Below are 22,702 nucleotides of genomic sequence, written 5' to 3'. Positions count from 1 at the left end.
ATACTCAGAACATTTACAGATGTGTACATCATAACATTTTACTCAGAACATTTACAGATGTGTACATCGTAACATTATACTCAGAACATTTACAGATGTATACATCATAACATTATACTCAGAACATTTACAGATGTGTACATCGTAACATTATACTCAAAACATTTACAGATGTGAACATCGTAACATTATACTCAGAACATTTACGATGTATACATTGTAATATTATACTCAGAAGATTTACAGGTGTACATCATAATATTATACTCAGAACATTTACAGATGTCATAACATTTACAGATGTATAAATTCTAACGTTGTAACATTATACTCAGAACATTTACAGATGTGTACATCGTAATATTATACTCAGAACATTTACAGATGTGTACATTGTAATATTATACTCATAACATTTACAGATGTATACATTGTAACATTGTAACATTATACTCACAACATTTACAGATGTGTACATCGTAATATTATACTCAGAACATTTACAGATGTGTACATTGTAACATTATACTCAGAATATTTACAGATGTGTACTTTGTAACATTATACTCAACATTTACAGATGTGTATACATCGTAACATTATACTCATAACATTTACAGATGTATACATTGTAACATTGTAACATTATACTCAGAACATTTACAGATGTGTACATCATATTATACTCAGAACATTTACAGATGTGCACATTGTAATATAGTCAGAACATTTACAGATGTATACATCGTAACATTATACTCATTTACAGATGTGTACATTGTAACATTATACTCAGAACATTTACAGATGTGTACATCGTAACATTATACTCAGAACATTTTTTATTTATTTTATTTTTTTATTTTATTTTACATTTGTTGACCGGGCTAGTCTAACTGGATATATGTCCATTTTCAGTAGAGGCCCTGGGAGATACAGGTAGGACAATGAAATTAACACAATCAAAACTAACGAAACATGAGACAAATAAAAACTATTAACAGTATCTATTACAGGTTATAACAGTAATATTTACAGTGCAGAATACAGGCATAACAAAGGAATGCTAATACAATCAAGGTATGTTGGAGATAGTTTAGTAAATTAGTTTAATAAGAAGGAGTTGCTGTGTGTGAGTCGACGGGGTAGGAAGAGAAAAGTATTTAGAGACACATATAGACTAGTCAGGTTTAGAGCATGGGCATAACCAGTGAGTTTTGAGGAACAATTACAATTTATTTTTGAAACAGGATAGTGAGGGAAGTGTGGAGAGTTCATTTGGGAGGAGATTCCAGGCTTTTCCAACTATATTAGAAAAAAGGGAGTCACCAGCCTTGTTGTTTGTTTTAGTAGTATGTCAAAAATATATATTACCACCACACCGCAAGTGCCACTCCAAAAATAAATCTTTAAAATAATCTAAGCACAAATGTAGGAGGGCACCAACACAAAGGCAGTCACTCTAATAGATGTAAGTCCAATTAGTTAGATATTCCTCTCGCACAGCACAGCTGGATTACCAACGCTGCTGGGTTACCTATGCTCTCCGGCTCGATGTAAATGCAGCCCTCTCGCACAGCACAGCTAGGTTATCAACGCTCTTCAGCTCGGTGTAACTCGGTGTAACTGCAGCCCTACTCCTTACCACTCATAAATGAAAAGCAGTGTCCATAAGCAAACAGTAATTCCAATAAATATCCAACCTTGTATTCACAAGATAAATAAATAGGCAGCAAACAGCTCCTAATAATAAAACTTTTATTGCAAATGGCTAGCGCTTTCACCTGTAGGCTTCCTCAGGCCAATAAAATTTAAACAAACACTTGATCTTTATATACACATTATTTCCCCTTCCTCTGATGTCATATCCTATATAAATTATCCCACATAAATATATACAATAAATACTATACTTTCTATTAAATGCTTATAAATAAAAACACAATTATAAGTATTTACTATGTCAGATATATAAAATTAAAAACAATAAAATCATACATCTCATTTATACAATTTAATTTATATATGTATATAACTATACAAGTGCAAGTGCTTATTATGTTCTTAATCATTTCATATACCCCAATTCCATATAATAACATATATACACACATAATTATTAGACCTACAACATAAAACGATATCCACTTTGTAACATTATATTCATCATTTTGTGCTTGTTTTATAACTTCCTAGCTTTCAACACAGGTTTGATAGGGACCCTATCATTTAACCCTGGTATGCGGTCCGCTCTAAGTCTAATAATCCACTTCATATCATTTTGTTCTGTTTTATTAGATATATCCCCATTCTAATAGTAGCTTGATTAACCTGGATAACCTGAAATCTAAAAACATGTTCCTTAGATGTTTCTTGTACATGTTTTGACAATGCATTATTACATGATTCTATCCTTATATTATACAAATGCTCTCTTATCCGGTCCCTTAGCCTACGATCTGTCTTGCCCACGTAAAATGCAGTGCAACATGTACATGTAGCAAGATAGACCACATGGGTAGTATCACACGTGGCTTGTACTTGGAATGTATAGCGACGCTGTGTAATGGGATGTGTAAATGTTTCTATTTCATTAATATATGAGCAATACCTACATTTATGGCACGGTTTCATTGTGCCATTCTTTCTATGTTGGCTAACTTCTCCTACCCTGTTTGAGCCACATAGCATCCTATATAAATTAAGTTTATTTTTATACAAAAACTTAGGATGACTACCTGCTAATTCAGAGATCCTGGGGTCTGTCATTAATATATCCCAATGCTTCCTATATATATCTTTAATATTTTTCACATCTTGTGTATAATATATAGATATTTTGATGTCATTTGACATCTGTTTTTCTTTCATGGGATTCATAACTTCAATATTCCCTGTTCTATCTGCAAAATATGGATATGCCCTACCTTTTCTCATAATATCCATTTCCATTAAACCTGCATCTACTTCTTCCAGTTTATATGACCGATCCAAGAATTTCTGTTTTAATTTATTTAATTCATTCCTATACCCAGAGCTATTCGAATTCAGGCGTGAAACTCTCATCGCTTGGCCTTTAACTATGTTGTTAAATATATACTCTGGGTGCATACTGCTTCTATGCAAAAATGTATTTCTATAACAATTTTTTCTATAGACACCAGTATTGAGGAGCCCATTTGGCAACTTTTCAACATATACATCTAGATAAGGTATACTTTCTCTTGATTTTACCATCGTAAACTTTAAATAATGTGTAACTGAATTTACCTTTCCTAAAAAATCAGAAAGCTCCAATTCTCCTGTTTTCCAAATAAGGAAAAGGTCATCCACAAACCGTGTATAAAACTGGACCTTTTCCTTAAATTCAATCATCTCAAATAGGCACCTATCTTCCCAGTCTGCCATTACCAAGTTGGCGTAGCTATTGGCACAAGAAGTGCCCATAGCTATGCTATCCTGCTGTATGTACACTTGGCCATTAAATGTGAACACATTATTGGTCAAGACTATTTCCATTAAATCACAGAGAACTTCGATACGATTTTTTTGTATATGTCTCATCTCTCTCTAAACATCTATGAATACATGCTATTCCCTCTTTATTAGGTATCATTGTAAAGTGGGATTGGACATCCAACGTTACCAGGCAGTCTCTCTCACTTACATAGGTTTTTGAAGTTTCATCATATAACATTATCAAAAAGTGTTTTGTGTCTCTCAATACGTGAGTATATTTATTCACAATAGGTCTCAGTAGGGACTCTAAATACAATGATATCGGTTCTGTCGTCCACCCCCTGCCTGCAACTACTGGTCTCATAGGTGAATCTGTATCATGTTTGTGAATTTTAGGTACTCCTTGTATACTTGGTATGGTTGGATTTTCAACCAGGAAATATCTAAATAATTCCTCATTAATTTTACCTTGGTTAAAAAGTTCTTCAAGTCTCATCATAACTCTTTCTATTACCTTATTCACCTTGTTTGTATTAATCTTTTTTATAAAATTGCTCATTATTCAGCATATTGCACATACTCGTTACGTATTTGTCCATGTCCATCACTACTATGGCTCCGCCCTTATCAGCTGGTCTAATCATAATACTAGAATCATCCCTTAATATTCTAAGAGCTTCTCTCTGTCTAGGTCTTAAATTTCCATACCACTTCTTGTTCTTATTTATTCTCTTATGTTCATGCAACTCTTGTTCGATTAATTTAGAAAATGCATCAATCAATGGATGCAAGATAGGAGTATATGTACTTGGCTTTCTAAAATAATGCCTTTCAGTTATAGTGTGTCCAAATTCTAGTTTTAATTGTAAATTACATGTAAATAGTTTTAAATCTATTACACTTTCTGTAATATCACTCTTGTTAGAGGGAATAAATGTAAGGCCTTTCTCCAGTACATAACGTTCATCTCTGGATAACTGTCTTCTTGAAATGTTCCATATTAGGGATTTTTGGTCCCTTGCCACATTTTCTTTAGTGTTGGACCTACATAATTCGAGTCTGCTACTCTCTTCCTCTGCCGTCCCCTGCTTGTGGACCGGTCCCTCCCCCCTCCACCCCTCCATTGATCCACAATGGGGAAAGGAGCCTTATAGTTAAAGTTGCTGGAAATATTTTGTGTATTATTACCATCCTTCCTTCTAGTAGTAATCTCATGGGTGTCTTCACCCAGCACTTCTATTTGTGCTTGTGTATCATTCTCTGTTATTATTTCTCCATCCCTGAAATTACTCTGTATGGTGCTCGAGGGTAACAAACACATTTCATTTCCATTGTCATTATGTATCATCGCTGTCGTGACCACTACCCTCCTATTACTACTTAACTGCTCTCTCTCTCCATGTTTTTATCAGTTAAGTCATGACATTGAATATTACATTCAGATACATCAGTAGTTACTTTTTCAGATGCTTTATTAAATTTGTTAGCTTTCACAGTCTCTCTTCCATTTTTCTCAGCATAATCTACCCTAGGCCAAGTGAAGACATGGCCCTTTTTAAAATCTTCAGTGTCCCTCCTAATTTTATTCTGCTTCTGTTCCAAGAGTTTCAAAAATTTTTCAATCAAGTTATCCAAAACATGATTAGGGTACACTTTATATAGGTGTGACTGCTGTTTCTGTATATGCTCCCTTAGCATTATTTCTTGTGGCAGTAAATATACATTTAAAAGTTCCATATATCTAATGTTCGTTTCCAAGTTAATCTGTTGCCACATATATAATAAATCTAAGTACACAGTACCTGTAGTTGGCATCTTCAGTACACGCAAGCCTCTTGGAATTATTTTCCGACTTATACAAACTTCGAAATGTTGTCGCTGAAGTTGGAGCTTTTTTAGTTTTATAAAATCCGATTCCATTTCATTCAATAGCGTGGATAGTCCTTGATAATCCATTTCGACCACACCATCTCCCGCCGTCTCGATAGTGACGTCGTACGTTAACAGGTGATTGACTTCCCCAGTCATGGCATCCTCAAATCTGGTCTTACTATTGCGTTGCACTTCCGGTTTGTACGGTAACTCAATGGGTATGTTAAATGATTCTGCCATTATCGCAGTGTGGTAGAAAATAATCAAATGTAAGTAAGTCAAAACTATATATTACCACCACACCGCAAGTGCCACTCCAAAAATAAATCTTTAAAATAATCTAAGCACAAATGTAGGAGGGCACCAACACAAAGGCAGTCACTCTCATAGATGTAAGTCCAATTAGATATTCCTCTCGCACAGCACAGCTGGATTACCAATGCTGCTGGGTTACCTGTGCTCTTCGGCTCGATGTAAATGCAGCCCTCTCACACAGCACAGCAAGGTTACCAACGCTCTTCAGCTCGGTGTAACTCGGTGTAACTGTAGCCCTACTCCTTACCACTCATAAATGAAAAGCAGTGTCCATAAGCAAACAGTAATTCCAATAAATATCCAACCTTGTATTCACAAGATAAATAAATAGGCAGCAAACAGCTCCTAATAATAAAACTTTTATTGCAAATGGCTAGCGCTTTCACCCGTAGGCTTCCTCAGGCCAATAAAATTTAAACAAACACTTGATCTTTATATACACATTATTTCCCCTTCCTCTGATGTCATATCCTATATAAATTATCCCACATAAATATATACAATAAATACTATGCTTTCTATTAAATGCTTATAAATAAAAACACAATTACAAGTATTTACTACATCAGATATATAAAATTAAAAAAAATAAAATCATACATCTCATTTATGCAATTTAATTTATATATGTATATAACTATATAAGTGCAAGTGCTTATTATGTTCGTATCGAAGTTCTCTGTGATTTAATGGAAATAGTCTTGACCAATAATGTGTTCACATTTAATGGCCAAGTGTACATACAGCAGGATGGCGTAGCTATGGGCACTTCTTGTGCCAATAGCTACGCCAACTTGGTAATGGCAGACGGGAAGATAGGTGCCTATTTGAGATGATTGAATTTAAGGAAAAGGTCCAGTTTTATAAGCGGTTTGTGGATGACTTTTTCCTTATTTGGAAAGCAGGAGAATTGGAGCTTTCTGATTTTTTAGGAAAGGTAAATTCAGTTACACATTATTTAAAGTTTACGATGGTAAAATCAAGAGAAAGTATACCTTATCTAGATGTATATGTTGAAAAGTTGCCAAATGGGCTCCTCAATACTGGTGTCTATAGAAAAAATTGTTATAGAAATACATTTTTGCATAGAAGCAGTATGAACCCGGAGTATATATCTAACAACATAGTTAAAGGCCAAGCGATGAGAGTTACACGCCTGAATTCGAATAGCTCTGGGTATAGGAATGAATTGAATAAATTAAAACAGAAATTCTTGGATCGGTCATATAAACTGGAAGAAGTAGATGCAGGTTTAATGGAAATGGATATTATGAGAAAAGGTAGGGCATATCCATATTTTGCAGATAGAACAGGGAATATTGAAGTTATGAATCCCATGAAAGAAAAACAGATGTCAAATGACATCAAAATATCTATATATTATACACAAGATGTGAAAAATATTAAAGATATATATATATAGGAAGCATTGGGATATATTAATGACAGACCCCAGGATCTCTGAAATAGAAGGTAGTCATCCTAAGTTTTTGTATAAAAATAAACTTAATTTATATAGGATGCTATGTGGCTCAAATAGGGTAGGAGAAGTTAGCCAACATAGAAAGAATGGCACAATGAAACTGTGCCATAAATGTAGGTATTGCTCATATATTAATGAAATAGAAACATTTACACATCCCATTACACAGCGTTGCTATACATTCCAAGTACAAGCCACGTGTGATACTACCCATGTGGTCTATCTTGCTACATGTACATGTTGCACTGCATTTTACGTGGGCAAGACAGATCGTAGGCTAAGGGACCGGATAAGAGAGCATTTGTACAATATAAGGATAGAATCATGTAATAATGCATTGTCAAAACATGTACAAGAAACATCTATGGAACATGTTTTTAGATTTCAGGTTATCCAGGTTAATCAAGCTACTATTAGACATGGGGATATATCTAATAAAACAGAACAAAATGAGATGAAGTGGATTATTAGACTTAGAGCGGACCGCATACCAGGGTTAAATGATAGGGTCCCTATCAAACCTGTGTTGAAAGCTAGGAAGTTATAAAACAAGCACAAAATGATGAATATAATGCTACAAAGTGGATATCGTTTTATGTTGTAGGTCTAATAATTATGTGTGTATATATGTTATTATATGGAATTGGGGTATATGAAATGATTAAAAACATAATAAGCACTTGCACTTATATAGTTATATACATATATAAATTAAATTGTATAAATGAGATGTATGATTTTATTGTTTTTAATTTTATATATCTGATGTAGTAAATACTTATAATTGTGTTTTTATTTATAAGCATTTAATAGAAAGTATAGTATTTATTGTATATATTTATGTGGGATAATTTATATAGGACATGACATCAGAGGAAGGGGAAATAATGTGTATATAAAGATCAAGTGTTTGTTTAAATTTTATTGGCCTGAGGAAGCCTACGGGTGAAAGCGCTAGCCATTTGCAATAAAAATTTTATTATTAGGAGCTGTTTGCTGCCTATTTATTTATCTTGTGAATACAAGGTTGGATATTTATTGGAATTACTGTTTGCTTATGGACACTGCTTTTCGTTTATGAGTGGTAAGGAGTAGGGCTGCAGTTACACCGAGTTACACCGAGCTGAAGAGCATTGGTAACCTAGCTGTGCTGTGCGAGAGGGCAGCATTTACATCGAGCCGAAGAGCATAGGTAACCCAGCAGCGTTGGTAATCCAGCTGTGCTGTGCGAGAGGAATATCTAACTAATTGGACTTACATCTATGAGAGTGACTGCCTTTGTGTTGGTGCCCTCCTACATTTGTGCTTAGATTGTTTTAGTAGTATGTATTAGATGTTTCTGAGAAGACCATAAGGATTCCAGGTTTTTATAGGGAGTGATTAGTGTGGAAAGAATAGGCGTTTTGGAAGGTTTGTAAAGAGTGTGATGGGCTATAGTTAGTTGATGGAATTTAGTTAGATTTTGAAGTTCAAGCCAACCTAGTTGCTTTAAATTAAGGCAGTGATGGGTTCTAAATGGGTTGCCTGTAGCAAATCTTGCAATATTATTGTAGGACATTTCCAATTTGCTAAGATTATTTTTAGATAGGTTAGTAAAAATGGGTGAGGCATAAAGAAGTGAAGATATTAGATGAGTGTGTGCTATAGTGGTTCGAGCTGATGGTAGAAGAAAGGATTTTATCTTATAGAGAGAGCCTAGCTTTTTGTTGACTGTTTTTATAGTGTTAATATGGATGTCAAAGTCCAGATTATTGTCAATGGTGACACCTAATAGTTTGGTGGTTGGTTTGGGGGATATAATAGTTTTATTGGTAGAGTTTACTGAGAAATTCATTGGGAGGGACTTCTTAGGAGAGAAAAGGAGGAGTTTAGCATTTTTGGGGTTTAGTAGAAGGCATCTATGTGAGAACCATTGCTCAACTGTGTTAAATACTTGTTGGGTAAGATAGAGAAGTTCTGGAGAAGAGGGGGCTGAGCATATCAGTGTAGAGTCATCTGCATATTGTATGCATGTAGCTTGGGGGATGGCAAGGTGAAGGTCATTGATGAATATGGAAAAGAGTAGGGGTCCAATGATGGAGCCTTGATGGACACCCAGGTTGATGGGCAGGTGAGTAGATTGAGATTTATGACAAAGTACGGCCTGTTGTCTTTTATCAAGGTAGGACTGGAACCATTTTATGAAGAATGTATCAAGTGACAGGGATTTTAGTATTTTGATGAGAATTTCATGTCAAAAGCTTTAGACAGGTCAATAAACAGTGCTGAAGACAGCTTGTTTAGGTTGTGGTTTTTGTTGATACAATCTGTGAAAAAAAGAAAGGCAGTAGTAGAGCTATGTGAAGGTTTAAAACCATGCTGACAGTTGGCTAGTAGGTTATTTTGTGTTAGATGGTCAAGTAACTGTCTGTGAATGCATTTTTCCATGATTTTTGCCAGAGGTGAGAGGAGGACAATGGGGCGGTAATTGGAGAGTTCAGTGGATTGACCTCCTTTGTGGAGGGGGATAATATGGGAAATTTTCCATAAACTTGGGATATAACTTTCAGTAATAGTTCTATTGATTAGGATAGAAATAGGATAGGCAATGGCTTTGGCGGATAGTTGTAGGAATTCAGCAGGTAGTTGGTCTGCTGAGGGGGAGCATGGTTTCAATTTGTGTAGAAGGGCTTGAATATAGGATGTTGGTATGGGTTGAAAGTGAAAAGTAAGGGGTGAGATGCATTTACAGATGTGTACATCATAACATTATACTCAGAACATTTACAGATGTTGACATTGTAACATTATACTCAGAACATTTACAGATTTATACATTGTAATATTATACTCATAACATTTACAGATATATACATTGTAACATTATACTCAGAGAATTTACAGATGTGTACATTGAGAAACTACAAGTCATTATGAAGTAATACATTCATCAGCTAAACAGAGGACTGAAATGCTGTATTAGCCAAAAGGGGTATTAAACAAGCATTGTGAAAATGTTAATTAAACAGCCAACACTTTTATTTGTAAATTTTAATTTAATGTTTTTCACCATTTTCTTGTCACTAATTGTTTGACTTGATCTTTGGAAACTCACACATCTTACAGTCAGCATGTATCTGGGAAGAGTAAACAAGGTCTGCATATTATTGTGGCTGTTGTATATTATACATGCAAGACGAAATGTGAACACATCAGATGCACCCATTACTGATATGTCTCCATGTGAAGCCAGTAAAGCATTTTGCTTATCCAGAGATCTGATACATTTTCTTTTGAAGAAATAATCTCTGTAGTGCAAATCACAATAAGTGAAAAACAAACATAAAAAAAAACTTTTTAGAGAAGATGGCTTCTGTTTCCTCAACCCTCCTTACTGTCAATCTGACAGCTGCCACAGTGACCATATCCTATACTGGTAGTCCAATTCATCCCCCAGTCCAATGTCCATACTTAATCTGGGGTTAATAAGGAACTTAAGGACTTCCTGGGTTGAGGGTTACTATCCATCTTCTATTGTTTTTATTTATGACCTGCACAGTATCCACACCCCCCTTCCCATGTGTTCATCTACATATATCTGAGGGCAACTTCCTTCTTTTGATTACACCTAGCCTTAGGGCACATCACCGATAAATACCCCCCCCCCCAGGATGGGCACACTCATCTCACCCTTCCATCAGTCACAGAAGATGCTAATTGAACCCAAGCCAGCATTTATCCCTCTATGCCTCCAGGGCAGCTGAGACAATGGCATTTGTACTATATTACGTCACCCTACCTACTCCAAGGGATTCAGGTTTCTAATATGCAGGACAGAAAAATTAGCTTTTGATCACCATAAGTTTTAGTTAACTGTTTGTCTACCCACTTGAGTGAGTGGACATTATTTTTTAATTTTTTACTAATAAGCTTAAATGAAGAGATCTATGTTTATCCTTAATAACTGATTAACTATGCAATTAAATGTTGTATTGTACATACTATGTAAAATAACTGTTACTACAAAAACACTGATTATGAAAACAACCCATAACATAACCTTTTGAAACAGTATTCATAAAATAAGCTCACACTTGTTGACATACATTAGTACTGTATACTTTTTCCTGAAAAATAGACAATATTTTTGCTTTTGTTTCAGCTGACTCTCTGAACTGCAGGGTATGTGCATCAAAACCTGGGGAGACATGCAAATTTCCAATATTGACCTGTTCGTTTCAAAGTTCGCACTGCTACACTAGAAAATTCAATGCACCTTCTCGTTGTAAGTATCCATAATATGTGCTGGCTTATGAGTTATACCTTGGCATCATTTGTTTTGATTACACACAACTATCTTTATTAAGTCACAATTGAAGTGATATATGTATACATGCATTAGCATAAAAAAAGACATCTAAATTATAATCCTCATTGTTTTCATACAGTATGCATGTATGTTTTCTTTCTAACAAATATTCACTCCAACATTAAATAAATTGTGAAGTTCCTGCCATCCTTCAATCCTTCCTTCTACTGCAAAACATCTAGGACAGGAAAAATGCTGTTAATATTTAATTTATAGTCATATATTGTCATTTATTCAACAGTATATCTACCATCCCCATGAGTGACCGAAGGTAAGGGATGGTTTATTCACAGACATACACCGACCTTCTCTAAAGTTACAAGGAAACATAGTTACAACAGCTTTGCCAATCAGAAAACGTGCACAGTATTTTACTATAAATTGAGTATTAGCTTTATAAGCACTCATGCAAAAGTGATATTAGCTATAAGCCAACAGATTACATCCTACTATTGCCAAATCTAAAATATGTTACTATAAAATAAGATATGACATTTATGAGATATTACACAAGTATTGTGGAATCTACAAAAGTACTAAGGTAATATATACAAAGTCTGCACTGATACCTAAGATCTCTGACTACAAAATATCTCAAAAATTAGTTTTGTGAAGAGATGGTCAATATAAAAATGATGCATACTCCCCAAATGATGAAGACAATGATGCATACTCCCCAAATGATGAAGACAATGATGCATACTCCCCAAATGATAAAGACAATGATGCATACTCCCCAAATGATAAAGACAATGATGCATACTCCCCAAATGATGAAGACAATGATGCATACTCCCCAAATGATAAAGACAATGATGCATACTCCCCAAATGATAAAGACAATGATGCATACTCCCCAAATGATGAAGACAATGATGCGTACTCTCCAAATGATGAAGACAGATGTCAATAAATCAACAAGGTTCCTGCCAGGCCTTGTGATACTGGTTTGCGTATTCCAAAACTATAGCAGGATTGTCACATGATAGTTTATGACATAGAAATCTTGTATCTGATTGATTGCACACCCTTCAGAAAAAACTGCTGCTCAGCCAAACACCCAAATTCCAGCATGAGATCTGTGTCACCTGGAATATTTCTGCATTGTTTAAGCTCTGTTACGAGATCACAGTTGTCAGAGCAATGTTTCACCCATAATGGGAATTTTTCCCTTTTCCTAATGTTTGTGCAATGACTGAGTTATTATAATCAAAGGGATGGTGGGGTTAGTGATTTTCCCAAATATTCAGTTTGTTTGCACCTGCGGGGAAATGTCAAAGCTGGAATCTGTGCAGGAAGCTGGTCTTTGAGTTCTCATAGCATATCCTTAATGATACAATTGATGGAAACCACAATCGCCTTGTGAGCAGTTGTGAAATCCAGTGCAAAGGAAATACTTTTAATTCAAGTTGGATAGAGGTGACATCCCCCCTTAATATAGAGGAGCCAGAGCCACTTAGGGTCATAGATTTGTAAAACAAGTTCAAGACTGATTGGACATCAAGAAGCCTGATGTCGCAAATGTCATGATGTCATCATCCAGTCCCTTCTTAAAGCTGATGCTCTAGATCCCCTCATGTACTGATTTAGTCCTTTTTTAAGTTTGGTGCCCCAGATCCTGTCATGCTCTCATCCAGTCTGTCCTTAAGTTTAATGTCCCAGGTCCCATCATGTACTCCTTTTGCCCCTGAAGGTAAGCATTGCCACATCAACTTTATTTGACGGGGATGTTTATTCTATTGGTATTGGAATATTTGAGCTATGATGTTGTATTGTTTCATGGTATGATTCTGAGTAAATTTTACTGAGGCTATGTGTTATGTCAGGTTAAGGTCACCAAATGGGCATTATATGCAAATGGTTCCAAATAATAAGACCCTTTAGTTTTTTAGCTCAATAGGAAAATGCTAGGCTATCAATCTATAGATTGTTACAAGTCTAGTCATTAACTAGAGATCAGAATCAAACCCTGTACTTTGCACCTGTGAGGTAAAGGCCTTAACCATTAAGCCAACCCTACCTTTCACAAGTTTCTCAGAAGAAGACAATAAGATACAGAGAATTAGGAGAGCTGTTGTAGTCTTTGTCTACATGAAACCCTTTAAATCCTTTGACTCTGTTTGTGAAGAAGTTTTATATCTCTCCAATTTGCACTGGTTTGTGTATCACTAGATCTCAGAACAGAGGTCAGTTTCTTTATTTGGTCTGATAAGAGTTTTATATAAAGGGAATGTTACCTCCCTGGCATGAATCTAAATCCCACAGAGGATCAGATGGGCAATTCTCTATGCTTTCTGGATGACAGGAGCTCTAAGAGTATCACATGAAAGGTCTTCATCTGCAAAGACTAGGATGTCCTTTTCTGGTTTGTGGTTTAGTTCATTCGATGGTTCGACAATGTTGCATTTTCTGACTTTGAAAGTGAGCCCATTTCTACTGCATTATTTCTTTAATTCTAAGAGCTGTTTGTAGGGATGTGGTGTTGGCCTGTGTTACCAACAAAACTCCCAAGTTTGCACTCAGTTGCAAATTTGGTAAGCTAAACAATGAAGTTAGTTTTGATGTCTGAAAAAAGATGCCAAAAATGTGAGTCTTAGGAGAAAACCTTGAGATCCTCTGTTGATGACAATGTAGGGTGATGATAGGATTCCTCCCATACCTGTCTGTTGAATATGACCATGTAGTCACCACTGGACTTAAGGAACCAAAGCTATACTTATGTTCATATCCCTAAGTTTATTTACTCTTTTGACATGAGGTATAGTGTTGAACATTTTAGACAGACCAATTTATTCATAGACAGATGAACCATCCAAGGTGGCAATCACATAACAGATAAACCATCCAAGGTGGCAATCACACTCACAGAAAGTAAAAAATACTGCATCCACATTTGATTAAGATATATAACTGCCATATATGTAGGTATACCCCATATCTTCCAGTTCATTCATAGGTTCATAGGTAGATACTAGGCTATCAGCCCAAGGGCCTATGTAAGCCTAGCCAGCAAGGTTCCATAGCTTACGCCACCCAAGAAAGATATTCTCATGTGCCACTGTCCAGCAGAGACACAGAAGAGATCCCTGGGGAGTATTTTCTATTTCCCATCCACTCATCAAGATTTTTCTTGAAGAGTGCTGATGAAGAACTTTGCTTGACATAGATGGGTAGCTTGCTCCAGAGTATAGAAAGTCTCTAGGACAGGAATCTATCCCTCCAGCATGTTCTGTTTATTGTGGTAACAAGGTTTAGGTCCCTAGAGCATGTAGCTCGGAGGGATTGGGATTTCTTTAGGTGTAGCATGTCCAACAGCTCTGGGTTTGACATAGCTTTATATGTTAGGCAGAGATCACCTCGGAGTAGGCGATATGATATGGAGTAAAGCTGGAGTTTTTTGAGGCGGTCAGTGTAGGGCATTTGCTTGAGGCCAGTAATCCTCTTTGTGAGGTACTTCTGTGGCCTTTTCAGCTGCTGCAGATGTCTTGTGAGGTACATTCCAAAAGGGGCGTTTTGCTCTATAATGGGTCTAATGAGTGACGAGTAGAGGGGAACAATGACCTCTTTTTTCCTGGATGAGAACCCTTTTATAATGAGGTGTGCCATGTAGAAGGACTTCCTGACTACTGTGGCAATGTGACTATCAAAGGAGAGACTACTGTCCACCTGGGTCCCAAGGTCTCTTATCACACATTCGGTGTTAAGTAGATTGCTGCCTATGTGGTAGTTCATGGGTACAGAGTTTTTACCAAAGGGGATGACACTGCACTTTTTGGCATTGAGCTTGAGGCCATGGCTCTGACACCAGGCATCTGTCTCAGTGAGGCCCTTCTGTAGGATGTCCACTCCCCTACCAAATCCTTTTTGGCCCCATAATGCAAGCTTTCCCTTACTTTTAACATGTACGAGGCAAGTTCTTTATGGTCCATAATATACAAGACCCTGTTTTACATACATTTAAATGACAAAACATATCAACAATATTCTTAGCAGAGGAAAATCTGTCCATAGTAAAGAAAATGTTATACCTACACCTGGAAAACATAGGCCTGTATGCATTACAAAATTGTTGCATAAGTATGCAGCAGATTCATCTCTCATTCATGGTTTTATACAGCCTATCCAAGCTTTAAGTGGGTCAGCAATATTCATCAGCATGATCAGAGGATCCAGAGAAAATCTCTGACCAATGGCTTTTCCTACTGCATTTCTTTCAGCCAATCCCGGTATCAGTCTGGCCTTTTCTATATCCCTGCTTAGTTCATCTCTTGTATTTGTTTTCCTTAATTTGCACCCCTTTCACTCATCATGTCAGCTTTTTTCTTAGCTCCTAGTTCTTCCTTTCATGTTGTTTCTAAACCATCCTTTTTGACATTAGGGGCATCACAAGAGTGACTATTTTTGCTAAAAGCTTTCTATCCCCCCCACACACACTTTTAATGTATACATGATTTTTTAGTTTGTGTACTTTTCCTTTCAAGTTTGTTTAAGTTGACACGCACAGTTCTTTTCAATTCTGTTTTTTCTGTCTGTTTCCAATGTCCCGGTCACTGTTTCTTGGTCCCTTCCCATTCCTTTAACTGTGCTGAAATATCCCTTATGTCAGCTTTATCTGCTGAATTTTAACATATCGTATCTCCTTGTAGAGAATTCACAACTTTTCACTCTTGATAAAGTATATTTATAAACCCCGCTTGCACTAACAGAATAGCTGGCTATATCAAATGCTGTAGCAGTTCTTTTTGTATTCTCACCATTTGTTATCTCAAAGCATACAGTCTTTGTGAATAATCTGCTGCAAAATAAATATATCCTTTCTCCAAGGGAACTCCACCACACTCCCTACTATTTGTTAACAGTCTCGAAGACATTCTGAACGTATGGCCATGAGCACATGCCTGGGGACTTGCTTTATTGTCAACATATTCTGCCTTTTTTTCCCCAACTATGTGAATCATTTTCACTCCATATCAAATGGGTTTAAATATAAAAGATTATATATTAACTCCTTAAATAATTCTGTCATTGGGGATCTTTATTCTGACATTCAATCAACAAGAACAGTTTTCCAAATTATGTTATTTCTCTAATTGTGTCTTGCATTCCATGCCCAGATCATTTATTGGCATTTGTACTATTTCTAGTGCAGATCAAAATTTTGTTGACTGGTATTAAGTATTTCTATGGCACTTTCTATATCTTTCATCTTATTTTGCTGTATCTGTGCAGCCTATTGTAGGCCTCCCTTTTTGCTACCACTACAGACATATCTTTGAGAAGGGTAAGCATTCTTTCTTCAGTTGATGACATTTTAAGCCTTTCCAGCTGGTATTCTGTGCTCACCCCCCCCCCCCCCCACACACACACACACTCACACAAACATGTACTTTCATCTTTTCAGTTATGCAAGAAAACAAATATTTTACATCAGTAGTTCATAGAAATAGAAGCAGCCATTTTTCACTCAGGTTAGAAATGCACCCCACCCCAACGTAATCCCCAATTTCATATAAACCTACATGAATAAATAAAAAAATCATAAAAATATAATAAAAGACAGAAACATAAAGGACAGATAGCCTAAATGTATTCTACGTACTTTAGATATGTGTTTGGGTTCTTATGTCTCTTCAAATACTGATACCAATATTGATACCATGCCCCCCACAACATGTAAAAAAGTATTTCAGAGATACATGCCAAACTTCAAATATAAATGAAGGGGCAGGAAACACAAGGCTGGTGACATAGGAATTCAGATTCTGGACAAGTTCCAAAAATTAATGGACAAAGCACAAAGGATTGTGCAAATAATTCGGTTGTTAATAATTTAGTAGATAATCTTTTCACTGAAACACTTGATGCATCTACATTTTCATTGTTGAATAAAAGCTTATGTTTTATTGCTAATTTTTATGCACCTTTGCTCCAAGTTGTTTTGGATTTAAACTATTTCTCTAGGAGTTTAAATTTAGTTTATTGGTTTTATTTTGCAGGTAGTTAAGGTACTAAGACTTAAGTTCCATCTTTCTGTAAATCGTATTTCCAACCCATAACACCTCAATATGAAATTGTTTCAGCAACGTATTATCAATAAATTATATACTCCTCAGAAAAAAATCTTTAGACGTGTAGGTAATAATTTAACAGTTAAAGAGAACAATTCTTTGGAGAACACAAGGCAAAATATTGATGTGGTGAACACACATGCTGATAAAGGTGTGGAGATTGTAAAGATTACAGTTTTGATGCTTACAAGCAGTTAAATAATAGAAGAAAGAATAAAAGAATAGAGGTTAAATGCATTAGAATCTACCTATAACAAAGTGGCCAGACTGGCGGCAAACGTACATTATAAATCTCACCACTGTCTCTCAGTAAAATACTTGAACTGGTTGAATTTCCTTATCAGATTTTCCTTTTCCAGCTTCTAATTACCTATTCCATATTATATCAACCATCTTACTGCCCCAACCTATCTACTCTAATCTTCTTCTACACCCTTCCTAGGACTCTCAGAAGCTCTGGCCAAGACCTGCTACAAATACATACACCTAAGGACAAAATAGGCTGTAACTTCTATAGCTATAATCCATCCATATTTTGGAATAAAGTCCCACAGGAAATTAGGGCCCTCACTAAAGCTAATGAATTAAATCTGCCACAAAAGAGTACCTGAAATGCCAGCAGACGTGCCACTGTGCTCTTCCTCCACAATCTGTCAGCCTATCCTAGTATTGTCCACCTGCTTGTTACTGTCCAGTGTTAATTTCTGTATAAATGATACACATATCTCTCACTCTCCTCTCAATCCACCCAAATACTAACTCTAATCACACTTCTATTACCCTTTCTTTCTGTATCTTCCTGAGCTATAATAACTCTAAACTGAGCCTCTACTAAACAAACACTTAGGCCAAACACAGTCTAAACACTTATTTATTATCCATACTGTCTTTGTGGGTTTTTTTTCTTATTATCAACAATTGAAATCTTAGATGTTTGTACATATATTATGAATGTTTCTTTTTACAAAAATGCATTTTGCTGTACATTTCTGATTTTTTTTTTCTGTATATATCATTAATACTATATACTTTATTACTGTCATTACCTGTATTAATACTAACATGTGTTACTGGAGCTTTTCTCCTTGGGCTTCCACTGAAAACGGTCTATCAGCTCAGATGGACAAACCCAGTCAACAAATGTAAAATAAATCAAAATAAATAAAGCACATACTAATTTATGGAAGCTGATCCTAGCCCTGTATTAAAAAAACTAAAGACACCATTTTAGATGAAATTACTTATGAGGATGTCATTACTTAATACGTTAGACGTCGTTGAAGGACAAATGAATCTCTTAGACAGAGATTTTGTGTTTCCAAAAATACATAAGAAAACTAGACTAGTCCAATATAGACCAATAATGCCTGGCAGATTCTCATTAACAGAACCTTTGCAAATTGCTTGAATTTTACCTAAAATTCTCATTATATCATGCACAGTGTAGAATAAAAGATATGATTGAGTTTATTTTTTCAATAGATCACGTTTTTATCCAGAATTCTGTTTTTCTAGGTACTGTCAGTGTACAGTGCCTTTATACATCAATGCCACATAATATAGGGTCTTAACTATTAAATGTTGGTTAGAATACAGGAAGTTGTACCCCAATGATTTTACTGAATTTTTCTTGTTGTTATTATATATGGTCATAGAGATGAATGTTTTTCATTGTAATAGCAAATGCTACATATAGCTTCATGGCACTGCAAAGGAAGCTACTTTTGATCCAATGTACCCTGATTGCTATATGGGCTATTCTAAATATGTAATAATTTACAATTTTGAGAGATATAATTTTGGTGCAGTACTAAGATGTGATGTAGATTTTAGACAATTAGTGGTTGTTGCAGGAAGGAACAATTGACATTTTATTGCAGTTTTCTGATTATTTGAACAAGAATGAATTTGGTCTTTTATTTATTTATTTATTTATTTACATTTGTTGACCGGGAGTGTCCCGACTGGACGTAGATCCATTTTCAGTGGAGGCCCGGGGAGAAAAGCTCCACAGTTAAAATATACAGACAGTTACATTGGATTTACATAGTGATTAACAATTTGATTAACATAGCAATTAATTACAAACACAGATGAAGAACATAGTACATCAGTAGACAACTAGAATCTTTATCTGCGAAGTACATAACAGACATTAACAAATGTTACAATGAGAAGTTCCTGCTGTATAATAAGTACTAGGCTTATGAGCATCTGAGCTTGCTATAATCAAGGTAGTTAGTGGAGTGAAAAGAAAGGTAGTGGTTGGATGGGTGGGTGATATTAGAATGGGAGTTGCAAGGGCATGGCCAGCATGTTTTTAGGTGCACTTTTAGTAAAGTTTTGAAGTGGGTGCATGATGGTACGGAGGTAATTGTGGGTGGGAGGCAGTTCCATAATTTGGCTATGGTGCAAGAGAATAGTGCTTCACCAGCAGAGTTATTGGCTTTAGTGATCTGCAAGTGATTTTTGTTGCTGGATCTTAGTGGTCTGGTGGTGCGATAGGGTAGGGATGGGACATTTAGTGGATGGTTTACTAGTTTTGGGCGAGTGAGATTTGATACCATTGAAGGAGGTGAGGGAGTTCAAGCCAGCCCAGTTCAGCAAGTGAGAGACAGTGGTGACTACGGTAGGATGCCCCTGTGGTGAATTTGGCGATTTTGTTGTGGCAGGTCTCTACCTTGTTTAGATCGCATTGCCTTAGGTTGGTATATATTGGAGAGGCATAAAGTAGGGTGGAGATAGGGTGGGAATTTGCTACTGAAATCTTTGCTGCTTTGGTGAAAAGTTGCTTATTTCTGTATAACGCTCCTAGTTTTTTGTGGACTTTTTTTATGGTCATGGATATGTGAATGTCAAATTTTAGTTTATTGTCCATTTCCACTCCTAGCAATTTGGTGTGTTCTGTTGGGTGTATAGTGGTGTTGTCTTTTGCTGTGATGATAAAGTGAGAGTTGTTTTGAGTATGTTTGGTGGGTTGGAAGATGAGTAGTTTAGTTTTGTTTGGGTTGAGTATTAATTGGGCATCGTATAACCAAGTTTCAACAGAGGAAAAGACTTCCTGTGTGACTTTTTGCAGTTTGGGTAGGGACTGGGCTGAGCAGATGATGGTTGAGTCATCTGTGTAGTGTATGAGTGTGCCACGTTTGGTGGCAGAGGCTAGATTATTTGTGAAAACAGAGAAGAGTAGGGGTCCAGGGATGGATCCCTGGGGAACCTCTATGGACACAGGTAGTTGGGGAGATATGTCATTCTGCCATACAATGGATTGTTGGCGGTCAGACAGGTAACTCTGAAACCAGTTGGTGACTGATTGCGAGAAGGATAGGTTATTGAGGACAGAGATAAGTTGTTTGTGTGGGACCATGTCAAATGCTTTAGATGGGTCTAGGAAAGTAGCAGAGGAGAGATATCCATTGCTTTTATGCTGAAGGATAGTGTTAGTAAAGGAGAGTAAGGCAGTGGTGGTGCTATGGTTTGGTCGGAAACCATGCTGAGTATTGGAAAGGAGGTTGTTAGTAAGGAGGTAGTCTGAGACCTGAGAGTGAATGCATCTCTCTAGTATTTTGGAGAGTGGAGAGAGAATAGCTATGGGACAGTAATTGGTTAGTTCTGTGGAGGGGCTGTCTTTGTGGGGGGGAATTATATGTGAAACTTTCCATAGTGCAGGAACATAACTTTTTGACAGATATCGGTAAATCAAAATGGATACTGGGTAGGCCAGAGCATCAGCTGCGATTTGTAGGTATTCACTTGGGAGGTTGTCTGCTGCTAATTTGGTGGGCTTAAGTTTAGTTAAGAGTTTTTTTATGTTGGTGGTAGGTACAGGAGAAAAAGAGAAGTCAGTGGGGAGATTCCTAGTTGAAGGTGTGGGTTGGAGGAGAGGGGGGTTGTGTTGTTTAGCTAGTGATAGTATGGTTTGTGTGAAGTGTGTGCTGAATGAGGTAGCAATATTTTCGGAGGAGTGAGGGATGTTAGGAGGAGGGGTACTGACTTTACCTGGGTGGAGGATGGAGTTTATGGAGGACCAGAATTGTTTGGGGTTGTGTTGGGAGGAGTCTAGGGCAGACTGTTAATACTGGAATTTGTCCTGTTTTATTAGCTTTTTAACTCTATTGCATAGTTCTAGGAATTTCTGTCCAGTTGAGGGGGCTTTGGTTTTGCACCAGTGCTCCCAGGCTTTATCCCTGTTTTTCATTTCTGACTTAGTAGTTTTCTGTAGCCATGGGGAGGGTTTTGCTTTGGTTCTGGAAAGTCTTATGGGGGCATGGTAATTAAAGATTCTCAGGAAGGTAGTATTAAAAAAATTCAACTGCGTCATCAAGACTGAGGTACGTTAGAGGATGCAATTTACATTCTTTGAGGGATGTGATGAATGTGAGTGGGTTAAAGTTTAGTTTTTTACGTATTTGATGGTAGATGACAGGTTTAGCTTGGTATAGGTATTTTTTGAGTAGGAATGTTGGGGAGTGATCACTGAGGCTATCTGATAAGCAGCCTGTTATATATGACTGGGGGCTCTTACTGACTAGTATCCAATCCAGGGTAATGTGCTTGCTGGAGTTTTTATTTATCCTGGTTGGCGACTGGACTAGTTGGGTGAAACTATGAAGGTTTACATGATGGGTTGGATGGTTGCCATAACAGGACTGCCAGTCAATATTGAAATCACCTAAAATTATAGTTTCTTGGGGGAGATGGTGGGTAGACCAGCTGAGGAGGTTTTCTAGTGTAGGGATGTTTTGGCCAGGTAGAAAGTAGCATCCAATTATGTTGACGGTTTTGTTTTGGTTTATTTTGAGGATGGTATATATTATTTCTTCATTGCCTATTTGTGGAGCTGATGATTTTAAGATCTGGATGTTTAGATGCTGTTTAAATATTATAGCTACACCGCTTCCTTTCTTGTTTAGCCGGTCTACTCTTAGTATGCCGTAACCGATAGGGAGGAATTGCTCACTGGTAATATGAGGTTTTAGCCAGGTTTCTGTCAGGATGACTATATCTGGGGAGTACAAGTCTATGGTGGCATGGAGTTCATGGGCTTTGTTGGATATACTTCTAATATTTAGGCTTAGTAGAAGGAAGTCACTTGGCTTTCTATTGGCTGTGATATGGGAGAAGTTCTGGTTTCTAGTCTGATTATGAGGATTGGGG

The 22,702-nt window shown here is 36.5% G+C and overlaps 1 protein-coding gene across 1 annotated transcript in view; it reads left to right on the top strand.

Moving 5' to 3' along the window:
- Nucleotides 1-22,702, top strand: part of LYNX1 (Ly6/neurotoxin 1) — a 168,550-nt gene that overhangs the window by 105,340 nt on the left and 40,508 nt on the right. The window contains exon 2 of the mRNA XM_044074817.1: nt 11,271-11,393. Within this exon, the coding sequence (XP_043930752.1) occupies nt 11,271-11,393 (123 nt within the window). The remainder of the gene's footprint in view (nt 1-11,270; nt 11,394-22,702) is intronic.

The sequence above is a fragment of the Protopterus annectens genome, chromosome 6.part0 (assembly GCF_019279795.1).
Source record: "Protopterus annectens isolate FY-2018-M chromosome 6.part0, PAN1.0, whole genome shotgun sequence".
Classification (NCBI taxonomy): Eukaryota; Metazoa; Chordata; order Ceratodontiformes; family Protopteridae; genus Protopterus; species Protopterus annectens.
Note: the sequence above shows the minus strand (reverse complement) of the source record. Positions and strands in the feature narration are given on the sequence as shown.